General features: G+C 30.2%; 1 protein-coding gene across 1 annotated transcript in view; it reads left to right on the top strand.

Moving 5' to 3' along the window:
* Positions 1-18,948, top strand: part of LOC142330189 (anaphase-promoting complex subunit 7-like) — a 37,126-nt gene that overhangs the window by 12,707 nt on the left and 5,471 nt on the right. The window contains exons 5-9 of the mRNA XM_075375304.1: positions 416-599; positions 2,805-3,008; positions 11,252-11,362; positions 17,205-17,336; positions 17,611-17,739. Of these exons, the coding sequence (XP_075231419.1) occupies positions 416-599; positions 2,805-3,008; positions 11,252-11,362; positions 17,205-17,336; positions 17,611-17,739 (760 nt within the window). The remainder of the gene's footprint in view (positions 1-415; positions 600-2,804; positions 3,009-11,251; positions 11,363-17,204; positions 17,337-17,610; positions 17,740-18,948) is intronic.

Below are 18,948 nucleotides of genomic sequence, written 5' to 3'. Positions count from 1 at the left end.
TGTTCAGTATCTTTATTTTTTCTGGGATATATTCTAGTATTTTGTTGGATCTGAATTTGTTTTTAAGAGTGATGAGTATTTCTGTTGCTTAAATGCTAGTGTATAGGTTTGTTGTATCAAATGACTCTATTCTTGAGGTGTGGGTGATTTCTTTTCTTCCTTATTATGCCTATTTTTTTTTAATGAATTTCTATATTTTCTAATGATCTTATTCATACTTCTGGCAATTTTTTGGATAGGAGTATGTTGGTAATTTATATTGTGGTATATAGGAATATTTGGTTGTTTATTTTTAGAAAAGTTTGAAGAGTGATTTCAAATTTGTATATTATTTTGATTTACATTATTCATTTATTCAAAGTGAAGCTAAATTTCTTGAAAGTGAAAGTGAAGCTATAATTTCTTTTCATTTCAGGCTAAATGGATGGATAAAAGCACATGCACTTACTCAAAGTAGAGATTATTCACAAGCAATTAGTGCGTTTAAACAGCTGGATGAGAGGTCACCTATCCGGGGTAACCATGCACTTTTAGCATCCTTAGGTGAAACGTATTATTATAGTGGTTATTCAAAAATGGCTTTGATTACATTACAAAGGGTAATATGATTATACTATTATAATTTGTATTACACTTTGTATAAGAATAGTTAATGTAGTTGTAGAAGGCACAGAAGTAAGCGAGGATAATATTAGAGCATTTTGTACATTTCAAGTAATTTTTCGAACCAACTTAACGTTTCTGCTAGTACACACTAATTATTTGCCTGTTAATTATAATTTAATTTTTTATTATTATTATTTTTTTACTTTTATTTAATTTTATTTTTACTGCATATTTTGGATTACTGTACTTTAATCATTTGTATTCATATTTTCATTTTGGTTAAAATTATATATATATATATATATATATATGCCAAAAATTGTTATTGTCATTATCAGCACACAGTTAAGAAAACTCAGAATATATATATGTATATTATTACAATCACATTTATCAGTAATCTATCAATTTGTGTACCTGATTTATACTCAGATTTTAATTTACTCTAATAATATCTGTTTAAGCATTTGAACTAATCACTTTTTCACTTAATTTTATTTTATTCCCATTTTATTCAGAATTGGATGTTCATCTTAGAGTATTATGTTGAAATTTCAAAAAATGCTCACTAGTCTTTTATTCGAGTAAACCCTTTAAAGATTATTTATTATTTTCCAATCAATATTGTTATTTCCATCAACCTTAATATTTTACATTTATCAAAATTGATTAAGATTATATTACAGTATTTAAGAAGGCATTTAACTATATTTTTTATCATTTTATTAATAATTATTTATTATCTTAAAATAATATAATTAAAATAGAATACTGATATATCAGTGGATAAGAAGTTATGTAAGTTTAATGTGTAACATTTTTTAATCAACTGGTGCATAGATTAATTAAAGCAGTTAATTGGCAATTATTACTGTGTTGATCTTTGTAGTTATTGATCTCATCCGTCATTCAAATTCTGGTCAGGCTTGACCTGGTCATTATTCACATATTAGAAATTTATTTTTTACATAATTAATTTGGAGTAAGTTTTAGTTAATGCAAAGAATAAGTAAATAGACATATATTGGTAATACAATTTAAACATGGATCATATTATTATACAAGTTTTTCAAAAGTTCCTACCCTTTGAAATGTGAAACCAGGATAGCGTTTGAAATATGCTGTTACTTTAGTTAATTGTTTTTTATCTTCACTTCCTTAAATCTATATTTTCAATGAGTTGTACATCTTTAAAACAATTGGTGTTCTATTAACTATGCTGTTCCATTAATTACAGGTGAACTTTTATCAAAGTTCACTTGTTATTAATGGAGTTTTGAAAATGTTTGTTTCCTTAATGCTTGACTATATTGATAAAGTAAAGTAAAGTCCTTACTGTTGCTATCTCTTTAGATTGTCCTCCAGAAAAATTTTATACTGGTGATGAGACTTAATGCTAATGAACTTTTAAAATGATTAAAGAATTGAAGCAATTCAAATTTGAAGCACATTCGATTTAGGCATCTTTTAAAGATTGCACACCCTCAACATTTTCATCAAGATCCATAATATCCATATGCAAATTCACTCACTGTGAGAGTTGGAAGCTTAAATATAAATTAGTCAATGTATTATTTATACATTATATTCAATTTATGAAATAAATTATTGTAATACAAAACTAACTTCCTTGACACAATAATAACAGAGAAGTTTGCTTCAAAATCAATGAATTGCTAAGGAGGATATATAGAATTCAAAATTCTTCTAATTTTTATTATTGTTTACCATTTGATTTGACCCACGTGTTTTGCCTATATGTTTGTTTAATTATATAACTGCAAGGCCAAAAAAAAAATCATATATACGATCCTAAATGGATAGTCAACAGTATTTTTAGTATCGATTTATTTTTATCGAAAGTAGTTGTGTTTTAAGATCTGCTACAAAATTGAATGAATGAATTACAGTAGTAAAATTTATTTTATAATTATTGTTACTGTTCTTATATATTGTTTATAAACATTTAAGAAAAAAATGGAAGATTTCTTTATGCGCAGTATGTTCGATCATGTAAGCATGTTCTCAGCTGAGGGGGACAGATACACAGGCAGACACACATACAAATGCCCTTCAGTAGGGTAGGATTAATGGAGAAGAAAGATATTAATCCAAGTAACTTAAATGTTAATTTCATTCAATGTGTAATGTTATAAATTCAATAATTTGTGTGATTCTATGTAATTATTTATTGACAGGCTCATGCGGTTGATCCTAGTAATCAAAGAGGTATCGATATATTAGCTGCTTTACTAGCAAATGAAAAGCAAATTTCAGAAATGGAAAGACTAATACCTGTTTCTTGGACTCATGAGGAACATGGTCCCCAGGCATGGACTGCTCTATCATATTTATTATATGTAAATAATAATTTATCACGCGCTGCATATTTAGCACAAAAGGTAATGGAAACAAATCAACAGTTTATTCATTATTAGCATTTATTTGATATCATTTTAATATATATATTTTTTTTATAGATTTATAGATTAGCTTAACCCTATCTCTGGTAATGAACTATTTGTGACTGGCAAGCAGTTTTTAAGCAAAAAATAACCTATTGAAACGGTAATAAAATTATTTTTAATGAACCAGTTTTAACTCATATTATGTCATTTCAATCACAATAATATAGGCTGTAATTAAACATAAAAATCAATTTACTTAGTTTTTACAACAAAATCAGTAGTAAAGTCACAATCAAATTTCCTTTTTTTTTTATAACTACAGAAAAAAAATTCATTTTTATAATCCAAAATTATATTATAATTTCCAGGCAATACAAAACACCTTATATCCAAAATGCGTTAATATAAAAACTTAATATAAAAAAAACCATAAAGTAGCTTATTTAGATAACTATATTTATGTTTGGCTAATTTATGCTTTATTCCCTATTTATCATGGTCTGTTTCAATGCATCTCTTCTTTTATCATATGTTTTATTGTCAATATCTCATCATCATTTAAAAATTCCGTTCTTAAAACTTATAAAATATACTATAATTCAGTAAAACATACAGTAAATGTCACTGAAAAGTAGAATAACCAAACATAAACACGCATGAAGTAGACAGTAACAATGTCATACGGCGGACATAACCAAACTTAGAAGGTTACAAAGAATAGGGTTATAAAAGGGAAATTTGTTAGATAAATCTATCGTACATGTGAAAAATATCTAAAATGAAATGTAATCTATCAATATAAAGTAACTGCTGAACTCTCTACCAGGCATTCAAGGTACTAAATAAAGGAGAAAACAAACCATCTTGCCTTGGGATGCTGCCAGTTTTGTGACACGCTGAATATCTCACTATGGGACATTTGTCAGAGATTGGGTTAATATATACAAGTCGTTATTTGAATACTGATTGACTGGTTTCCAGCTTTTTAGGTAGGTGGTGGAACAATATTAAAATTACTCTTTTAATTTTTTAAAAGTAATTGATTATTTTTATGAAATACATATTTTTCAATGTATAAAAATACAATTTAACAAATTTAGTATATGTACATTAGTCATTTTCTAAATAAAAATATTCAAAATATTTGGTATTTAATAATTGAAGGAGGAATTTATGTAAACCTTTTTCAAATTTGGTCAGTGTAATATATAATTTACTTTTCAACAATAACATAAAATTATCTGTTCTAGTAACTAAGATTATCTTTGGCATATCTGAAAAAGCCATTCTCTCTATGTTTACACAATGCATCTCTGATGCAATCAAATTTGGGCTGTAGGCCAATGATGAAAAATTATAGCAAAATTAGTTTATCATAATATCCCAAGTGATTGATCATTTTTCTCTGTACAGTTAGATGCTTACTATTTCTTAAAGTAAGCCAGCCTCTGTGGCGTGAGTGGTAGCATCTCAGCCTTTCATCCCGGTCAGGCATGGCACTTTCACACGCTACACGCTACAAAATTGTCATTTCATCTCATTCTCTGAAGAAATACCTAATGGTGGTGTTCATGGAGGCTAAAGTAAAAAAATCTTAAAGTAAGCCTAGTTACATCTGTAAAAAGTTTTTAAAATTACCTAACATATTATTTAAATGAATTTTATAGCATAGCTTATATATCACTTCTGGTAGTTAAAAAAAAAAATTTTATATAGAATACTACATTCTTACTTGCAAGCTAAAATACATTAAAGTAAATATATTTATAAAACAATCATTCAGTTAAATTGCTTAGTAAACCATCGTATAGCTAAGTGTTGTTTTAAATAAAACTTTTTTATCTTACATTATTGGCAAATTTTATATTTTACATTCTAAAAACTGGTCCACTGTTGGTAAAATTTTCATACTTTTCTGATTTAAACGATGAAGCATCCCCTAAATTATTTGTTTTGCCTAGGTTGTTTTTTTTTCTTTAAGTTTGAGTGTTGCATTGTGAATCTCCAAATTGTAAATTGATCTCAAGATCATACATAAATCTTTGAACATTTTTCATGAATTTCATTTTTAATGCATGACATATAGATTGGGTAAATCATGGGAACCTGATAATTGTTAACAAACTGAATCGGCAACCCTGGCATGTAAGTGGTAATCAGAATAGCTGTGACCTTGCATACCATGTCATTTCTGTAACAATAGAGCAGTGGACTGCTGAATACTGTTTGTTTGTAGTGGAAACATATTTTAAAATTAGTGTCTATAGTGATTACTAATGATTATTCCATCAGCATTTCAATATTCCATGTTATGGTGCTGTTCCTAGCTGCAATATGATAAAGTCATGGGTAAAAAAAACTCTGAATTACTGTTTCTGCTATCAAAAACAAACCACCAGCTTCTGTTCATTCCGTTAGAACTCCTCCAAATGATGTCAGAATCAGTCTGGTAATGAAGTGGAACCCTCAGGGCTCAATCAGAAAACATGCTGTAGCCCTTCGTTTATCCCACAGCATTGATAAAAGTGTTTTACACTAGGATTTGAAATTTCATCCGTATAAAATGATAATGGTGCAAAATCTAATTGAGTATGATAAAAATGAGAAAATTGGGTGACATATTGTGCAAAATTTATTAACTTGCTTACCAGTGAAATGGCCCTGCTGATGGGTGATGAAGTACATTTTCATTTATCGGGCAGCGTGAACAAACAAAATTTTCATTATCGGTCTGATAAAAATCCTAGCAGCTTCATATACATCCTCTGAACAGTCCACGTGTAACCATCTGGTGATCTCTGGAAAGCTTTTGGAATCATAGAGAATTATTTCTTTAAAGAGGAACTACAAGTGGTGACAGTCAATTCTAACTGATATATAGTGATGTTGCAAGATCTACTTGCTCTTGAACTGCCTTGTTGTATGATCGACTTGAATGCAGTGTGAAGCAATTGACAATATTGCCAGAGCATCCATGATGATGATTTCCGAGATCCAAATGTGATTTCCAGAAGAGGAGATGTATGGCCAACATGTTCTAAAGGCCTGCCATCAGTACGCGACTATTTTCTCTGGGATACCTGAAATCTAAAGTGTTTCTTTCATTAGTAGATATGATAGAATTAATGAACTCAAAACCTCCATACAAGAAGAAATCAGAGCGATCTCAGAAAAAATGATGAAAGCAGCAATGCAAAATCTGTGGGACAGACTAAAACAGTGTGTAGAACATGGTGGAGGACATCTGTGTGGTATTTAAAAAATGAAGTTATGCAAATGATCAATAAATGGCATTATACGAATATTTCTCTCGATTCACTCTGAATAAAATTATGAAATGCACTTAAATAAAATAAACGCATTTATAACAGTTTAAAAAAGCCAGCAGTGAATTCCATAACTTTTCTTGTTGGTCAAGTTATGTAATCCATTTTTCAATTCAATCATTTTAAGCTCAGTTTGCATCTTTATGATAAATGATTTGATGAATGATAAATAATTACTTTTTATTGAAAAACAATAACCAAAATTGTGAATTCCTTTTTTTCACATCTTTACATAAAAATACTTATTTATAATTCTATAATACATATTTAATAAGTAAGTACAAAAGGCGTGATTATTTTTATATTTGTGGAGGAATTAATGAAAGTTTTACGGTGGGATTATTTTTTTGTTTCTTGAAAAATGAAAAAATTTTTTTTTCATTTTGGGGGCTCCCATACTCAAGGGAAAGCATTCAGGTAAAACTAACTTTTAATAAAATTGTCCCTTCCTTAATGGTGATAAATATAAAAAAGAACCTTTAAAAGTGGTTTAAAAAGTACAATAATACAGCCATTATTCTAAATAAACAAAGTTGTAATTTTCTAGAAAGGGGGTAAAAAATTTAAGGGGGTGAAAAATTTAGCTAATTTTTTTTTTCAAAAAATACTAAAGAATTAATATTATCAAAAATTTAAGAATTTTATATTTTTAATGGAATGATGGATTTAAATTTAAAAAAATCATTTTAATTGAAATAATATTTTTTATTATCACAGACCATTGAAGGGAGTGGGAGGGCAAAAAATGTTTAGTGGTTTGAGCGCTTACTGATATAGAAAATATAGATTCAAAAAACACCTACTAACTATTGTTCTGAAGCAATATATAGCTAAAAAAGGAAAATATTACAGTAATCTTTTGAAGAGGAGGTGAATATTAAATTAAAAGTTTTGGTAATTTGTGATCTTGATTAAAAAAATTCAACGCTTATAAAAAAAATTGTTTGTTAAAGTGCCTGAGTAAAGATTTGAAATTTTGTTTAGGGCAAAATATCCCCACCCTTTTTTCAAATTTTTGCACATTTTTTAATACATTGTTTCCCTCTGAAGGGACCTAGTACCATGTTTGAAGAAAATTGGTTTAAGGAATCTCCAGAGTTATTAGACAAAAACAGGGCAACAATTATATATATATATATATATATATATATATATACACATACACAGGGCAACATATATATATAACATATATAACAGGGCAACATATATATATATATGTATGCATATATATATGCAGACAAAAATCCATCTGACAAAAATAAATTTTTTGGAGCAAATTTGTTAGAACAATGTCTCAAGCCACAAAACTTATTTTTCTTGTTTTACTAGTCTATATATGAGGCTTGGCTGATAAATTTTGTACATATATACATAGCATGCGAATGAAAATAGATATTGAAGTGAAATAAAAATGGATAAAAGTATAATACCTTACCTACAAAATGCAGTATTTATTTTTCAATATAATCCCCATTTATACTGGTACACTTTTCCCAACGTATGACAAATTCGTGTGAAAAATTCTGGCGGTCTTTCTCGGATCCAACTGGTCACAGCTTCCTTCACCTCATTGACGGTGGTGAAATGATTATCTTTGAGATCCCTCTTGAGGTGGGGGAAGAAGTGGAAGTTGCATGGAGCCAAATCCAACAAGTGTGGTGGATGCGAAATAGGCTCAAACTTCAGCTTGCAGAGCCATCAGAAAGTTTGCATGGTACCCATTGTGCACAGATTTTATGGTAACCCAATTGCTTGATAATGTGGCCAGCTTGTTCTTTAGATATGCCTAATTGGATAGTGATGCGTTGCTGGGTGATTCACCAGTCATTTTGAAGCAAATCATCAACCTCTTTTTGATGTTTCTCGCCAATCATAGAAACTGGTTGTTCACTGCGAGGTGTGTCCTCAATTATCACTTTACCAGCTTTACATTTGCAAAATTTCAACGTCCACCTACTCACAGTACTCCTGTCAACAGTTTCACTACCTTAAACTGCTTTTAAACAATGAGAAATATTTGTAGGATTCACATTTTTTGATGTTAAAACTTTGATCACAGTGCGATGTTTTAACCATTGGCTATACTCGACTGCATTTTAACTGTTACTGAAAACAAACCGGTAAATGGATTTCAACACATTATCGTAGGTTTGTAGAGGGGGATTTTAGCTATCATGTACTGCCACGCCCAACTCAATGTCTCCATGTAGCACGTTAGTGTGCAAAATTTATCAGCTGAGCCTTGTACTTTCCTGTTATAGCTATAGCATCCCAACCCTATAGGGGGAAGACACCCACCTTGTGATGTTACCGATTGCCACACCACCCCCTCTGTTCTGAGCCCCAGGGGCTTTACCAGAAGTCTTCTTTAGACCCTCTAACTGATTACATCTCACAGTCATCAGCCAGGCTTTGGTCGGGATGCCACTGATGTAAAATCAAATCAAATCATCAGTAAAATACAAATCAAATTTTGCCTTCACGTAGGTCTCAAACGAACATGTTCACATCCAACCTAGCATGATTCCCTCAAACTAACTAACCGAGACCATGGAAGTAAAGATCCCACACCTAGTTCAAATTTTACAACACTATTCGTAACTGTGAATGCCGTAGAAATTGAATGAGTTTAAGTTAAATCAGTGCCACACACACACACACACCAGTCAAAATTATGTTTTAGGCAACATTGAAGTTCAGACCTACTCCCAAATAAGTCAACCAAATTAGGTCACCTAACATGGGGAACATAACCTCATTCCGGTCCGCACAGGAGCCGAGGACAAACCTTGCACTTCCACCTGGTCCCATCATGGAGTCTCGTGTGGCATTACCAAGTCACAATCAGGGACTGCCACTGGAAGTCCCTGATTGTGACTTGGTAATATTTGTGACTGAAGCCATGCCCCCGGTTGCACGGGCTACCATACTCAGGCAGCATGGCCTGCCCTGCCAGTGGGAGCCCAAATCTAAACAATACCAATATAACTGTGGCACGTTGCCAATGCGCCTACCAATCCATTGCCTAGGTCGGAACCCTAGCCATTTGGGATCCTACCACAGTCAAATACCTCGATTAAACTCCTTCTGCAGACCTAAACATCACAAGGGTGGAAAGAAAACCAGTCACTATAGACCACTGCTCACAGATCATCCAGTTAGTACAGAGATCCAGAAAGGAATGTGTTTCTCAAGTTCCCTAACAGTGAATGTTCAACCTCATATCAGGGACAGACATGAGGATGTGGTCCACTGTATCATCAGTTCCACAATCCAGGCATTGACTCGAATCCACCAAATAAAACCTAGCCAAACTTACCCAAAAGGCACCATGTTCAGAGAGAAACTGTGTGATATACCGATTGGGGGAAACCCATCTAACCATACCTAAATCAGACATTATAGGAAATATATCATGCGTGTAGCGACATGTGGGGGATTCACCCCACCTGACCTGCCAAGTCGCAAGGCCCCAGTCTTCAATCTCCTGTTTTCGTTATGAAGTCAATAGCTGTAGCAGCAAATCACTTCAGCTTTTGGAAATTAAAAGTTGGAGAGATTAAATTCATTTACAGTGAAGCATTAAATTTACAAGCCATAGTAAATTTAATAGTAGGTTATTGTAAGTTTTATTTATTGCTATTAAAAGTGCAGTATTTATTTACCTTGGGTTGGCGATGAGGAATAAATTCTCTACACAAATAAATATCCATTCATTCACTCGTACTCTATTGGCATACATTATTTACTTTGTCATATAAGTTTAACTATTATGGTGTCTCCCTGTTCAAAAATAGACATATTAAATTGAATAATTAGTATATGTATCTTGCTTGATCTTTGGTAGAGTGTAATGCCCTGGGAAATAATGGTTTTCATCAGGTTGTCATTACTATGATAATTTACTCCTTAATTGAAAATTTTCTAATATTGATTATTGTAATTCTCTCTAAATAATATTTTATGGTGATTTAATAATTTTATTATATTTATTTCTACGTCAAATTTACATGTTTTTTGTTGCATATTTAACAACTATATTTATAAGAAACATTATCTTATTAAAATCCAAGTTTCTACTTTGTTACTGTATAAAATCATCATAAAATTAATATAAATAAGAACCAATCGGTTTTTAAGAAAAAATAGCCTTTTATATTTTAATATTTAGTTCTTATTAAAACAGCTTATTACTCTTATTTGCAAGTTTGACTGTATTTGTAAAAGATTTACTATTTAATGTGGTTGTTTCAATAAAGGCGTTAATCAAGAAAGAATGTTACTAACATTAGCGAGGATGATAATTTATATAGAAATGCTGACATATTTGATCAAGTTATTACAGCTCATTCAGTGCAAATAGCAAATTGAGTTACAGGTGATGGGCAAAAGTGTTGATGAATAATTTAAATATTACAATATAATAATAAACCCATTTTTGAATTGATGTAAGGAGAAGAAATTATTGAAAAAGTACAGTGCAGAGTCAGATTTTTTGAAAGAAAAAACTGACTATTGAAGAGGTACAAGGTTGACCTAATATGCTACGTGGAAATCTTACTTGATTATTTAGAAATCGTGAAAGAAAATTTGTTAAATGACAAAGTGCCGTGTAGACTGTGGTATATGTTAAAATAAGAAAGAATTAATTCAAAAAAATTGAAAGAAACTCGCCAATTATTAAAACTAATTTTATTTTGAAGCAATATGAATTTTCCTTTCAAACAAATCTATATTTCCTTTCAAACTGATTAATTAAAATAATTGTTTTAGATTAATTTTTTAATAACTGGTTAATATTAATGATGTTATTTTTTATTTTGTTTTTAATAAAGTTTTATTTTCATGAATCTATAGATTGTATTATTTAGAAGTTTTATGAAATAATTAAAAAAATTGTTTTTTTTTCAGGCTTGTTTTTTCAGTCCTAGAAATGTTGAAGCATTAATTTTAAAAGGTAAAATTTTATACGACTTAAAGAAATATCAAGAAGCAGTTACTCATTTTAGAGAAGCATTTAGGGTAATAGAAAGCTAAATATTAACAGTACTACATATTGTAATTTGTTTGATTATTTAAAAAATTGAATGAAATTAAAAGAATGATGAACTTGAAAGAGATTTTTAAAAATACATTTCCTTGGTGTGGATCTACTTGTGGTTAGACCACTTGTGATCCACAGAAAAGTGATAATGAAGTTATGCTAATAAAGAGTGACTTTATGAGTTACTTCAAGAATTTAGACTCTTGAAGTATTTTATTATGATTTGCCATTTTGTTCACCTTGTTTAGTTTCAGCATACAAAACCAATCAAATAAAAATTTCATATCAGTGATCTAAGAATTAAAAAATGACTAGTAATAAATTTAAGATTAGTAAAAATTTATTAGTAAAATTTTTAAAATAGATATAAAATTTAATATTAGTGTAAAAAATTTGTTTTAACTGACATTAAAAAAAGATTATTAATTGATAAATAAACAGATAAGTTAATGTTTTTAGAAAATGTTTTAATTGGTTTTTTATCTGTTAAGACGTATTATTTCTACATCAATAAAAATGTGTCTAAAAAATCTTAAAATAAAAAGTAAATAGCTCAAGATTTCTGCTAAAGAAGTTACAACGGATGACACACACACGCGTGTGCAGAGAGAGAGAGAGAGACGCATCAGTAAATTCATAATAATGGATTTATAAAAACCAGCCCTCATTTATTTACTCCTTGCTTCAATGAAGTTGGCCTTCAGAAACTTAAATATTGTAAAAGTTTTTATGAACTGGTTTGTTGTTGCAATGTTATTTATTATAAACACTTTATATTTTACTAGCCAGCCTATCTAGCCAGAACCAGGACCCTTGAGGCTCAGGTCAGCCTAGGCGATTTCCAATTTGCCAGCAGAGCTTGCTTTGGTTGCCATTCCGATCTACCCAGAGTGCTCCATTCCCTGAACCCCCACACTGTACATATCCTCATGGTTGTGAGAATAATATTGATAAATAATAATTATATTATTCAGGCTTTCTTGAAACCTGAAAAAGAAACTAAATTACAGTAGGTAGAATAATCATAACTTTGGTAACAAAAGTACACTCATCTTTGATAATGAAAAATTCATAACTTATTATATAATAATGAAGTAAAAGAATTAATCTATTTTTTTCTTAATGAATACCTTGAATTCACAACTTCACCCTTGGGGGTGAAGAAATAATGAATATTTATAATATCTTAACGTGCAAGGGAGCTAGGGCCTTGGTCAATGGCTTAAAACCTTTCTTGGGATATTATCCAAATTTTAAAGTAATCAGTCAGTTGGTTCTTGCATGATGCGACAGACAAACTTTATATATATTTATAAATATATAATTATTGTATAGTATACAGCGTGATTATTTGAAAACGTACCACATTTATTATTCATCAGCTATCAATCCCATCATATTTTTGTTTGCAGCTGTGTACACCGTTCTCTGGGGAACCTGTTTATGAAATTATTTTCAAAGAGGTGGAACCCTCTTCGCTACACCTACCCCAACTCAAAAATCTTAAATGGCAATGATAACATTTAATTACATTAATTGACAACATGAAAAAAAGAAGAATTTTAATGAAAAGAAAATAAAAATCCACATATCCCTTTGCTCCATAGGTGCGAAAAACCATTTGTGGTAGTACTTAAAAATTTCAGTAAAATTACATAATATTACCTCTTAAACCATTTGAAATAATCATCTGTGGATTAAACCTGTGAAAATTATTTTTTAAATTACCAACACAAAATTTCACCCTTAAATGTTTTATAAATTTGTAAGGGTTGAAAACATTTTTTTTTAATGAGACAATGTAGCTTGTGACACCTCATTGGAAGGCCATTTGAATGAGAAACAATTTGGTAATAAAATAAAAATTGGTTCGCTGGTATTGAAGTTGTGATTAGATAGCTCTTTTTTTTATATAATTTTTTTGTTGGTTAATATCTTTTATCATTTTAAGTTCGTTGTAGATTAATTATTTATTTTTTATTAATTTATCTTACTGCTAATCTCATTACCTGTTCTGGCAGGAGCATTTAAAATACTTTTAACTGATCAAAACTTCAATACATCTTTCTTTAAGATTATGTTTTTTGTTTTTTTAGATTATGTTGGAATAACTTCTTCCAGCAACTGCAAACCCTTTTTACCTGTCAAATTCCCATCAATAATTACTGGACTGATTATCTTATCACTGTAAATCTTGACCCACACATTTATTCTTTCAGGATGCTGCATGTTTTCAACATTGAAAACATTGAGTATTTACATCACTCCAGTATTGGCAGTTATGTTTATTAACAAAACCATTTAGAAAGAAGGTGAATTCGTCAGAAAAACAAATTTTTTTCATAAACGTTGGATCATCTATAATTGAATCATTTCTTCACAGAGTTCAGTCTTTCTGTCAGCATCATCCTAATACAGTTCTTGATGCAGTTGAATTTTATACAGAAAACATTTATTCAATTTTAATGCAGTGAAAACTGAACAATCAGAAACCCCAGTTTCCATGGAATATTTTATGAATTGAACTGTGAGGATTTCATACTGCATTTCCCAAAATTTCAACCAAAGTTAATTCATCTAAAACCTTTTGCCCTGAATGTTTCTTATTCATGACGGATCCCATTTTTACAAGTTTTACAATATAAGTGTGAAACGTTTTTATTTGGATGCTGTTCATTAAATGTTTGTGCAGTTCTAGCACATTTAGTTTGTTCTCTGTATGTGAAAATTAGTTCAGTCCTTTCTTCCAGATTGTAAGTCATTTTAGTGAGACGAATTTCCTAAAGACAAAAAATGAAAGGCTAAGTGGTAGAACAATAACACAAACCAAATGCCAATTATAACTAAAGAACACAATTTAAATGAAATGTGATTATGAAATAAATGCAATAAATACTTTTTGCCACTCATTACATGGTTTCAGAGAAAAATTACATACATGGTTTCAATGTGCAAAAATTTACCATAGAAACTGAGATCTTACTAATTGGCAGAAAATTGTAACCTGTTACAACAAGGTAATCAATTTTTCAACATATTGCCAGCAAAGAAGTAGGTATTTTATTATTGGTTTTTTGTATGTTTAAGTAATGTTACAATGCTTTGTGTATTGGTACATTTTTTTCAATGCTGGAGAAACCTAAAACCCATATTTTTAAGAAGAATGGACGATTTCAGACCTTATGTTTTGGGTCAGTAATACTGTATCCTAATGTAACTATGTAACTTAAAAAAACGACATTTTTAATCATAACTTCAATACCAGTGAAGCAATTTTTATTTTATTTGTGCCAAATTACTCTTCGTTCAAAGGGCCTTCCAATTAATTATCATAAGCTACATTGTCCCTTTAAAAAAAAAATAAGTTTCAGCCCTTGAAAATTTAGAAAACATTTAAGGGCGAAATTTTTTGTTGGAAATTTAAAAAATAATTTTCACAGTTTTAATCCACAGATTATGATTATTTCAAATTGTTTAAGAAGTAATATTACATAATTTTATAATTATTTTAGTTGGACCGAAATTTAAAAAAAATGTACTTACTCCAAATGGTTTTTTGCACCTACTGAGCGAAGGGATGGGCATATTTTAATTTTCTTTTCACCAAAATTAATTATTTTTTCGAGTTGTTAATTAATGTAATTAAATGTTACCATTGCCATTTAAGATTTTTGATTTGGGGTAGGTGTAGGAAAGAGGTTGAGTTCCACCCCTTTAAAAATAAATTTAAAATAGTTCTCCCTGAGAATGGTGTACATGGCTGCAAACAGAAATACGATGGGATTGGTAGCTGTTGAATAATAAATGTGGTAACTTTTCACATGGTACATATGAAAAATATTCGTATGGTATATATGAAAAGTTACCTTTTCATGTGGTATATTAGTACAGAGGGATATGGGTCTTGAAAAGATTCAGTATAATTCAGAAAATTCAGTATATACGATGTGTATTCAAAAAGTAATGAGAATTTTTGTTTTTTTGAAAGAATTTTATTTATTCGTCTATATTAATTTTATCCCCTTCAAAATAGTGCTCATTAGGTGTTATATACTTATGCCAGTACTTTTTCAATCCCTGAAACATTTCTGGAACTTGATCTTTGGAGTAGTGTTTAGCTCTTTCAGCTGTTCGGTTTTAATCTCTTCTATACTTGTAAAATGACAGCCCTTTAAGGTTCTCTTTATTTTTGGGAATAGAAAAAAGTCACACAGGGCCATGTCTGACGAATATGGCAGCTGGGTTATCATTACAGTGTTGTTTATAGCTAAAAATTGACGAACAAGCAATGAAGTGTGAGCAGGTGCATTATTGTGGTGCAAAAGCCACGAATTATTTTGCCACATATCCGGGTGTTTTTTTTTTTTGGATTGCATCACGCAAACAGCGTTGAACTTGTAGGTAATACTCCTTATTGATCATTTGACCTTGTGGCAAGAACTCATGATGACCTATGTTGTTAAAATTGAAGAACACTGTGAACATATTCTTCACATTTGACCGTACTTATCGAGCTTTTTTCGGTCTTTGTGATCAGAATGCCTCCACTGGGACAATTGAGCCTTAGTTTTAATATCATATCTGTAAACCCATGTTTCATCACCTATTATGACACGTTCAGTAGTTCTGCATTGTTGACTTCATTTAGCGACTCCTGAGCAACTACCATTTGCCTGTATTTTTGTTCGAAATTCAATAATTTGGGAACAAATTTTGCTGTCACACAATTCATACCCAAAACATCCGAAAAAATTTCATGGCATGAGTCAGTTGATATCCCAACATCATCAGCGACTTCTCTGATTGTGATTTGTTGTTCATTCATAATCATTTTTTTGCACTTTTTCCATGTTTTCCTCGGTTGTTGATCTGCTGGGGAACCCGGGGCGCTCATCATCTTCACGACCTTCTTGGAAATGCATATACCACTCGTAAACCCTTGCTTTACTCATAGCAGACTCACCAAAAGCAATATTTAACATTTTTAAAACATTGCTGCACTTTATTCTGTTCTTATAGCAAAATTTAATACAAATTATCTGAGCCATTATTTGTACAAATAAAAAATTGACAATCTCACCAAAACACATGTTATCCTTTTGACAGCTGACAACAGACTAAACATCCAATGTGGATAAAAATGTACAGATACTTTTCAGACATGTTTACCAATACAACAATGAAAAAATCTCGAGAATCAGACTAATACAACCTGTGAAATTTCAAAATTCTCATTACTCTTTGAACACTCTTTGTGTGTATATATTGCACCTCCCAAAACAGTGCTCCAGGTACACCCTATTTGTTATCAGTTGATGGTGAAGATTGGTCTAGCTTCCCACGAGGTGCTTGTGTACCTCACCTTTTTAGCCTCACACGGAGTCTCCACGGGAAGCCCATTAATTTTAAATATAAATTTTTTTAATTTATTTAATATTTTTCTATTTAACGTAAATTTAATTCTATTATTTTGTAATATTATTCTTCTGATTGATTCAAATCGTTCAGTTCAAACCCAATTCACACTGTGATAGAGACTCGCAGTTCATTAGAGTTTATGCTTCGACTGGCAAATCTCCACTACTACATTATATATATATTTTTTTTTTGGGGATGAATTATATCCAAAAACCTTCTCAGTTATGCTAAGAAACATGGGTAAATATTTGGTTAATATTGATTGAGTAGTTCTTTTGTTTATGCTGAACAAATAAAAACAATCTCCTCCTTATACAATAGTATAGATTAAATAGCTATAAAATAATATTGATTAGTGTGCTAATTTTAATAAATTTTTTAAATGTATGCTTTACTTTATAGGTGGCCCCATTTCGCTATGAACCGCATCAAGGCTTAGTTGATTGTTATGTTGCTACACATCGTCTGCGAGAAGCGAGTACTGTAGCAAGCAATGCTTGCAAGCAGTTAAGTAATGCTCCACGTGCTCTTACAGTCAGTATTCTACTTTGTCAATTGAAGATATTAAATTTTATCACTTTGTTTTGTTTGAATATTTTGGCCATACAAGATATTTGAATTCTTAACATTGAACTTGTGCCCTCATAAAAGTACTTAAATAAAATTATATTTTAAATCCTGTTTATGTAGATATAAAAATTTAATAACAACTGGTTTTTCTTTGTTCATTTAACAGGAATAATAATTTAAATATAGTTAAATAAAAATTTTTATGTAAGTAAAGTAAAATACATTTTTATTGTTTCAGTTGTATGCAAGTGTATTAATGAAAGATCCAGTTGCTGTATGTAAAGCTAAATCTTTGCTTGAGAAAGCTTTACTTCAAGATGAGAGCTACCTACCTGCGGTTTATTTATTAGCAGAAATACATGAACAAGTATGCGATTTAAACATTTTTTTTGGTTGGTTTAGTTGTTTATTGGATTTGGAAGAATTATTTGAAACTTGAAATTGTGATAAAAGTTCTGTTGTGGAAATTTGTTTGTACTGGTTTGTTGGTTTTGTCATCAGAATGGTCTAATTTTTTACTGTAGTTGTATTCATGAATGAAAAAGTATGTATTTGAAGAGTAATATCAATCAAAACACCTGTTTGAAAAAATTAATTTGTAAAAGCCTTGAAGATTATTGAATTGAATATTATATTAAACCTTGTTATTTTCTGTGTTACTTGAGTTCTAATTTATTTAAAAAAGTTTTGAAGCAAATGTGTAAGATAATAAATAATTCTTACAAAGTACCTTTTTTTCCACTAATAAATTTTCATTATCCCAAAATTTTATCAAGATGATAACAATTTTTATTACTATGAGACATTATATAACATATGTGATTGAAGTTTATATACATTTTTTCCAAGGTAGGTTTCAATATGTCCAAAAAAGAAACAAATCTAAGTAAAGGTCTAAAAATTTTTTACACTGAATTAACTGTTTTAACAATTATTAAAATATCTATCTAGTTTTATGGTCAGTTGAGTTGTATGTCTTTATCAAGTTAAGTCTCCAGATATCTGGTGGAGGGCTAGGTGAGATTTATTTGGTGACTGTATCCATTATTTATATGAAGTGACAAATTTTGGCTTCAAACTTGGTTCATGAGGCCAGAATATATTATAATTTGATGCCTAGAATGAGTGGTGGTCAAAAGATACAACCAAGAAACTAATGTTTACAATTCACCTATGCTCTACAGATCTTGATGTGTTCATCTATTAGATAGAAAGAAAAGTACACAGTTGCTATGATACTGAAATATTTTTCTGTTGTTCCTAGATAAGCTTTCAATTCCATTAATTCTTTTTCATCCCATATCTATTGTTTCATTAATTATTTAATTACATTCAAGTTTCTGTAACAGTTTTGAAGAGATCCATAATCTTTGCCATTATGAGATTTCCATTACGGAGAAAGAAGAATAAAAAAAATACAGAATTGGATGTGTTCAAGCCCAAATTGATGTTACTTGACCTGATTTATATCATACCTAACTATAACAACTGTAAAATTTTATTTCTTAATTTAATCTTGTCATCATTTTTTTTATGGTATTGTGTAGTACTCCTACTTTGATAACAATTAAATGGA

Source organism: Lycorma delicatula, chromosome 9, assembly GCF_047948215.1.
Source record: "Lycorma delicatula isolate Av1 chromosome 9, ASM4794821v1, whole genome shotgun sequence".
NCBI lineage: Eukaryota > Metazoa > Arthropoda > Insecta > Hemiptera > Fulgoridae > Lycorma > Lycorma delicatula.
The sequence above is the reverse complement of the archived record's forward strand: the minus strand, read 5'-3'. Positions and strand labels throughout refer to the sequence as shown.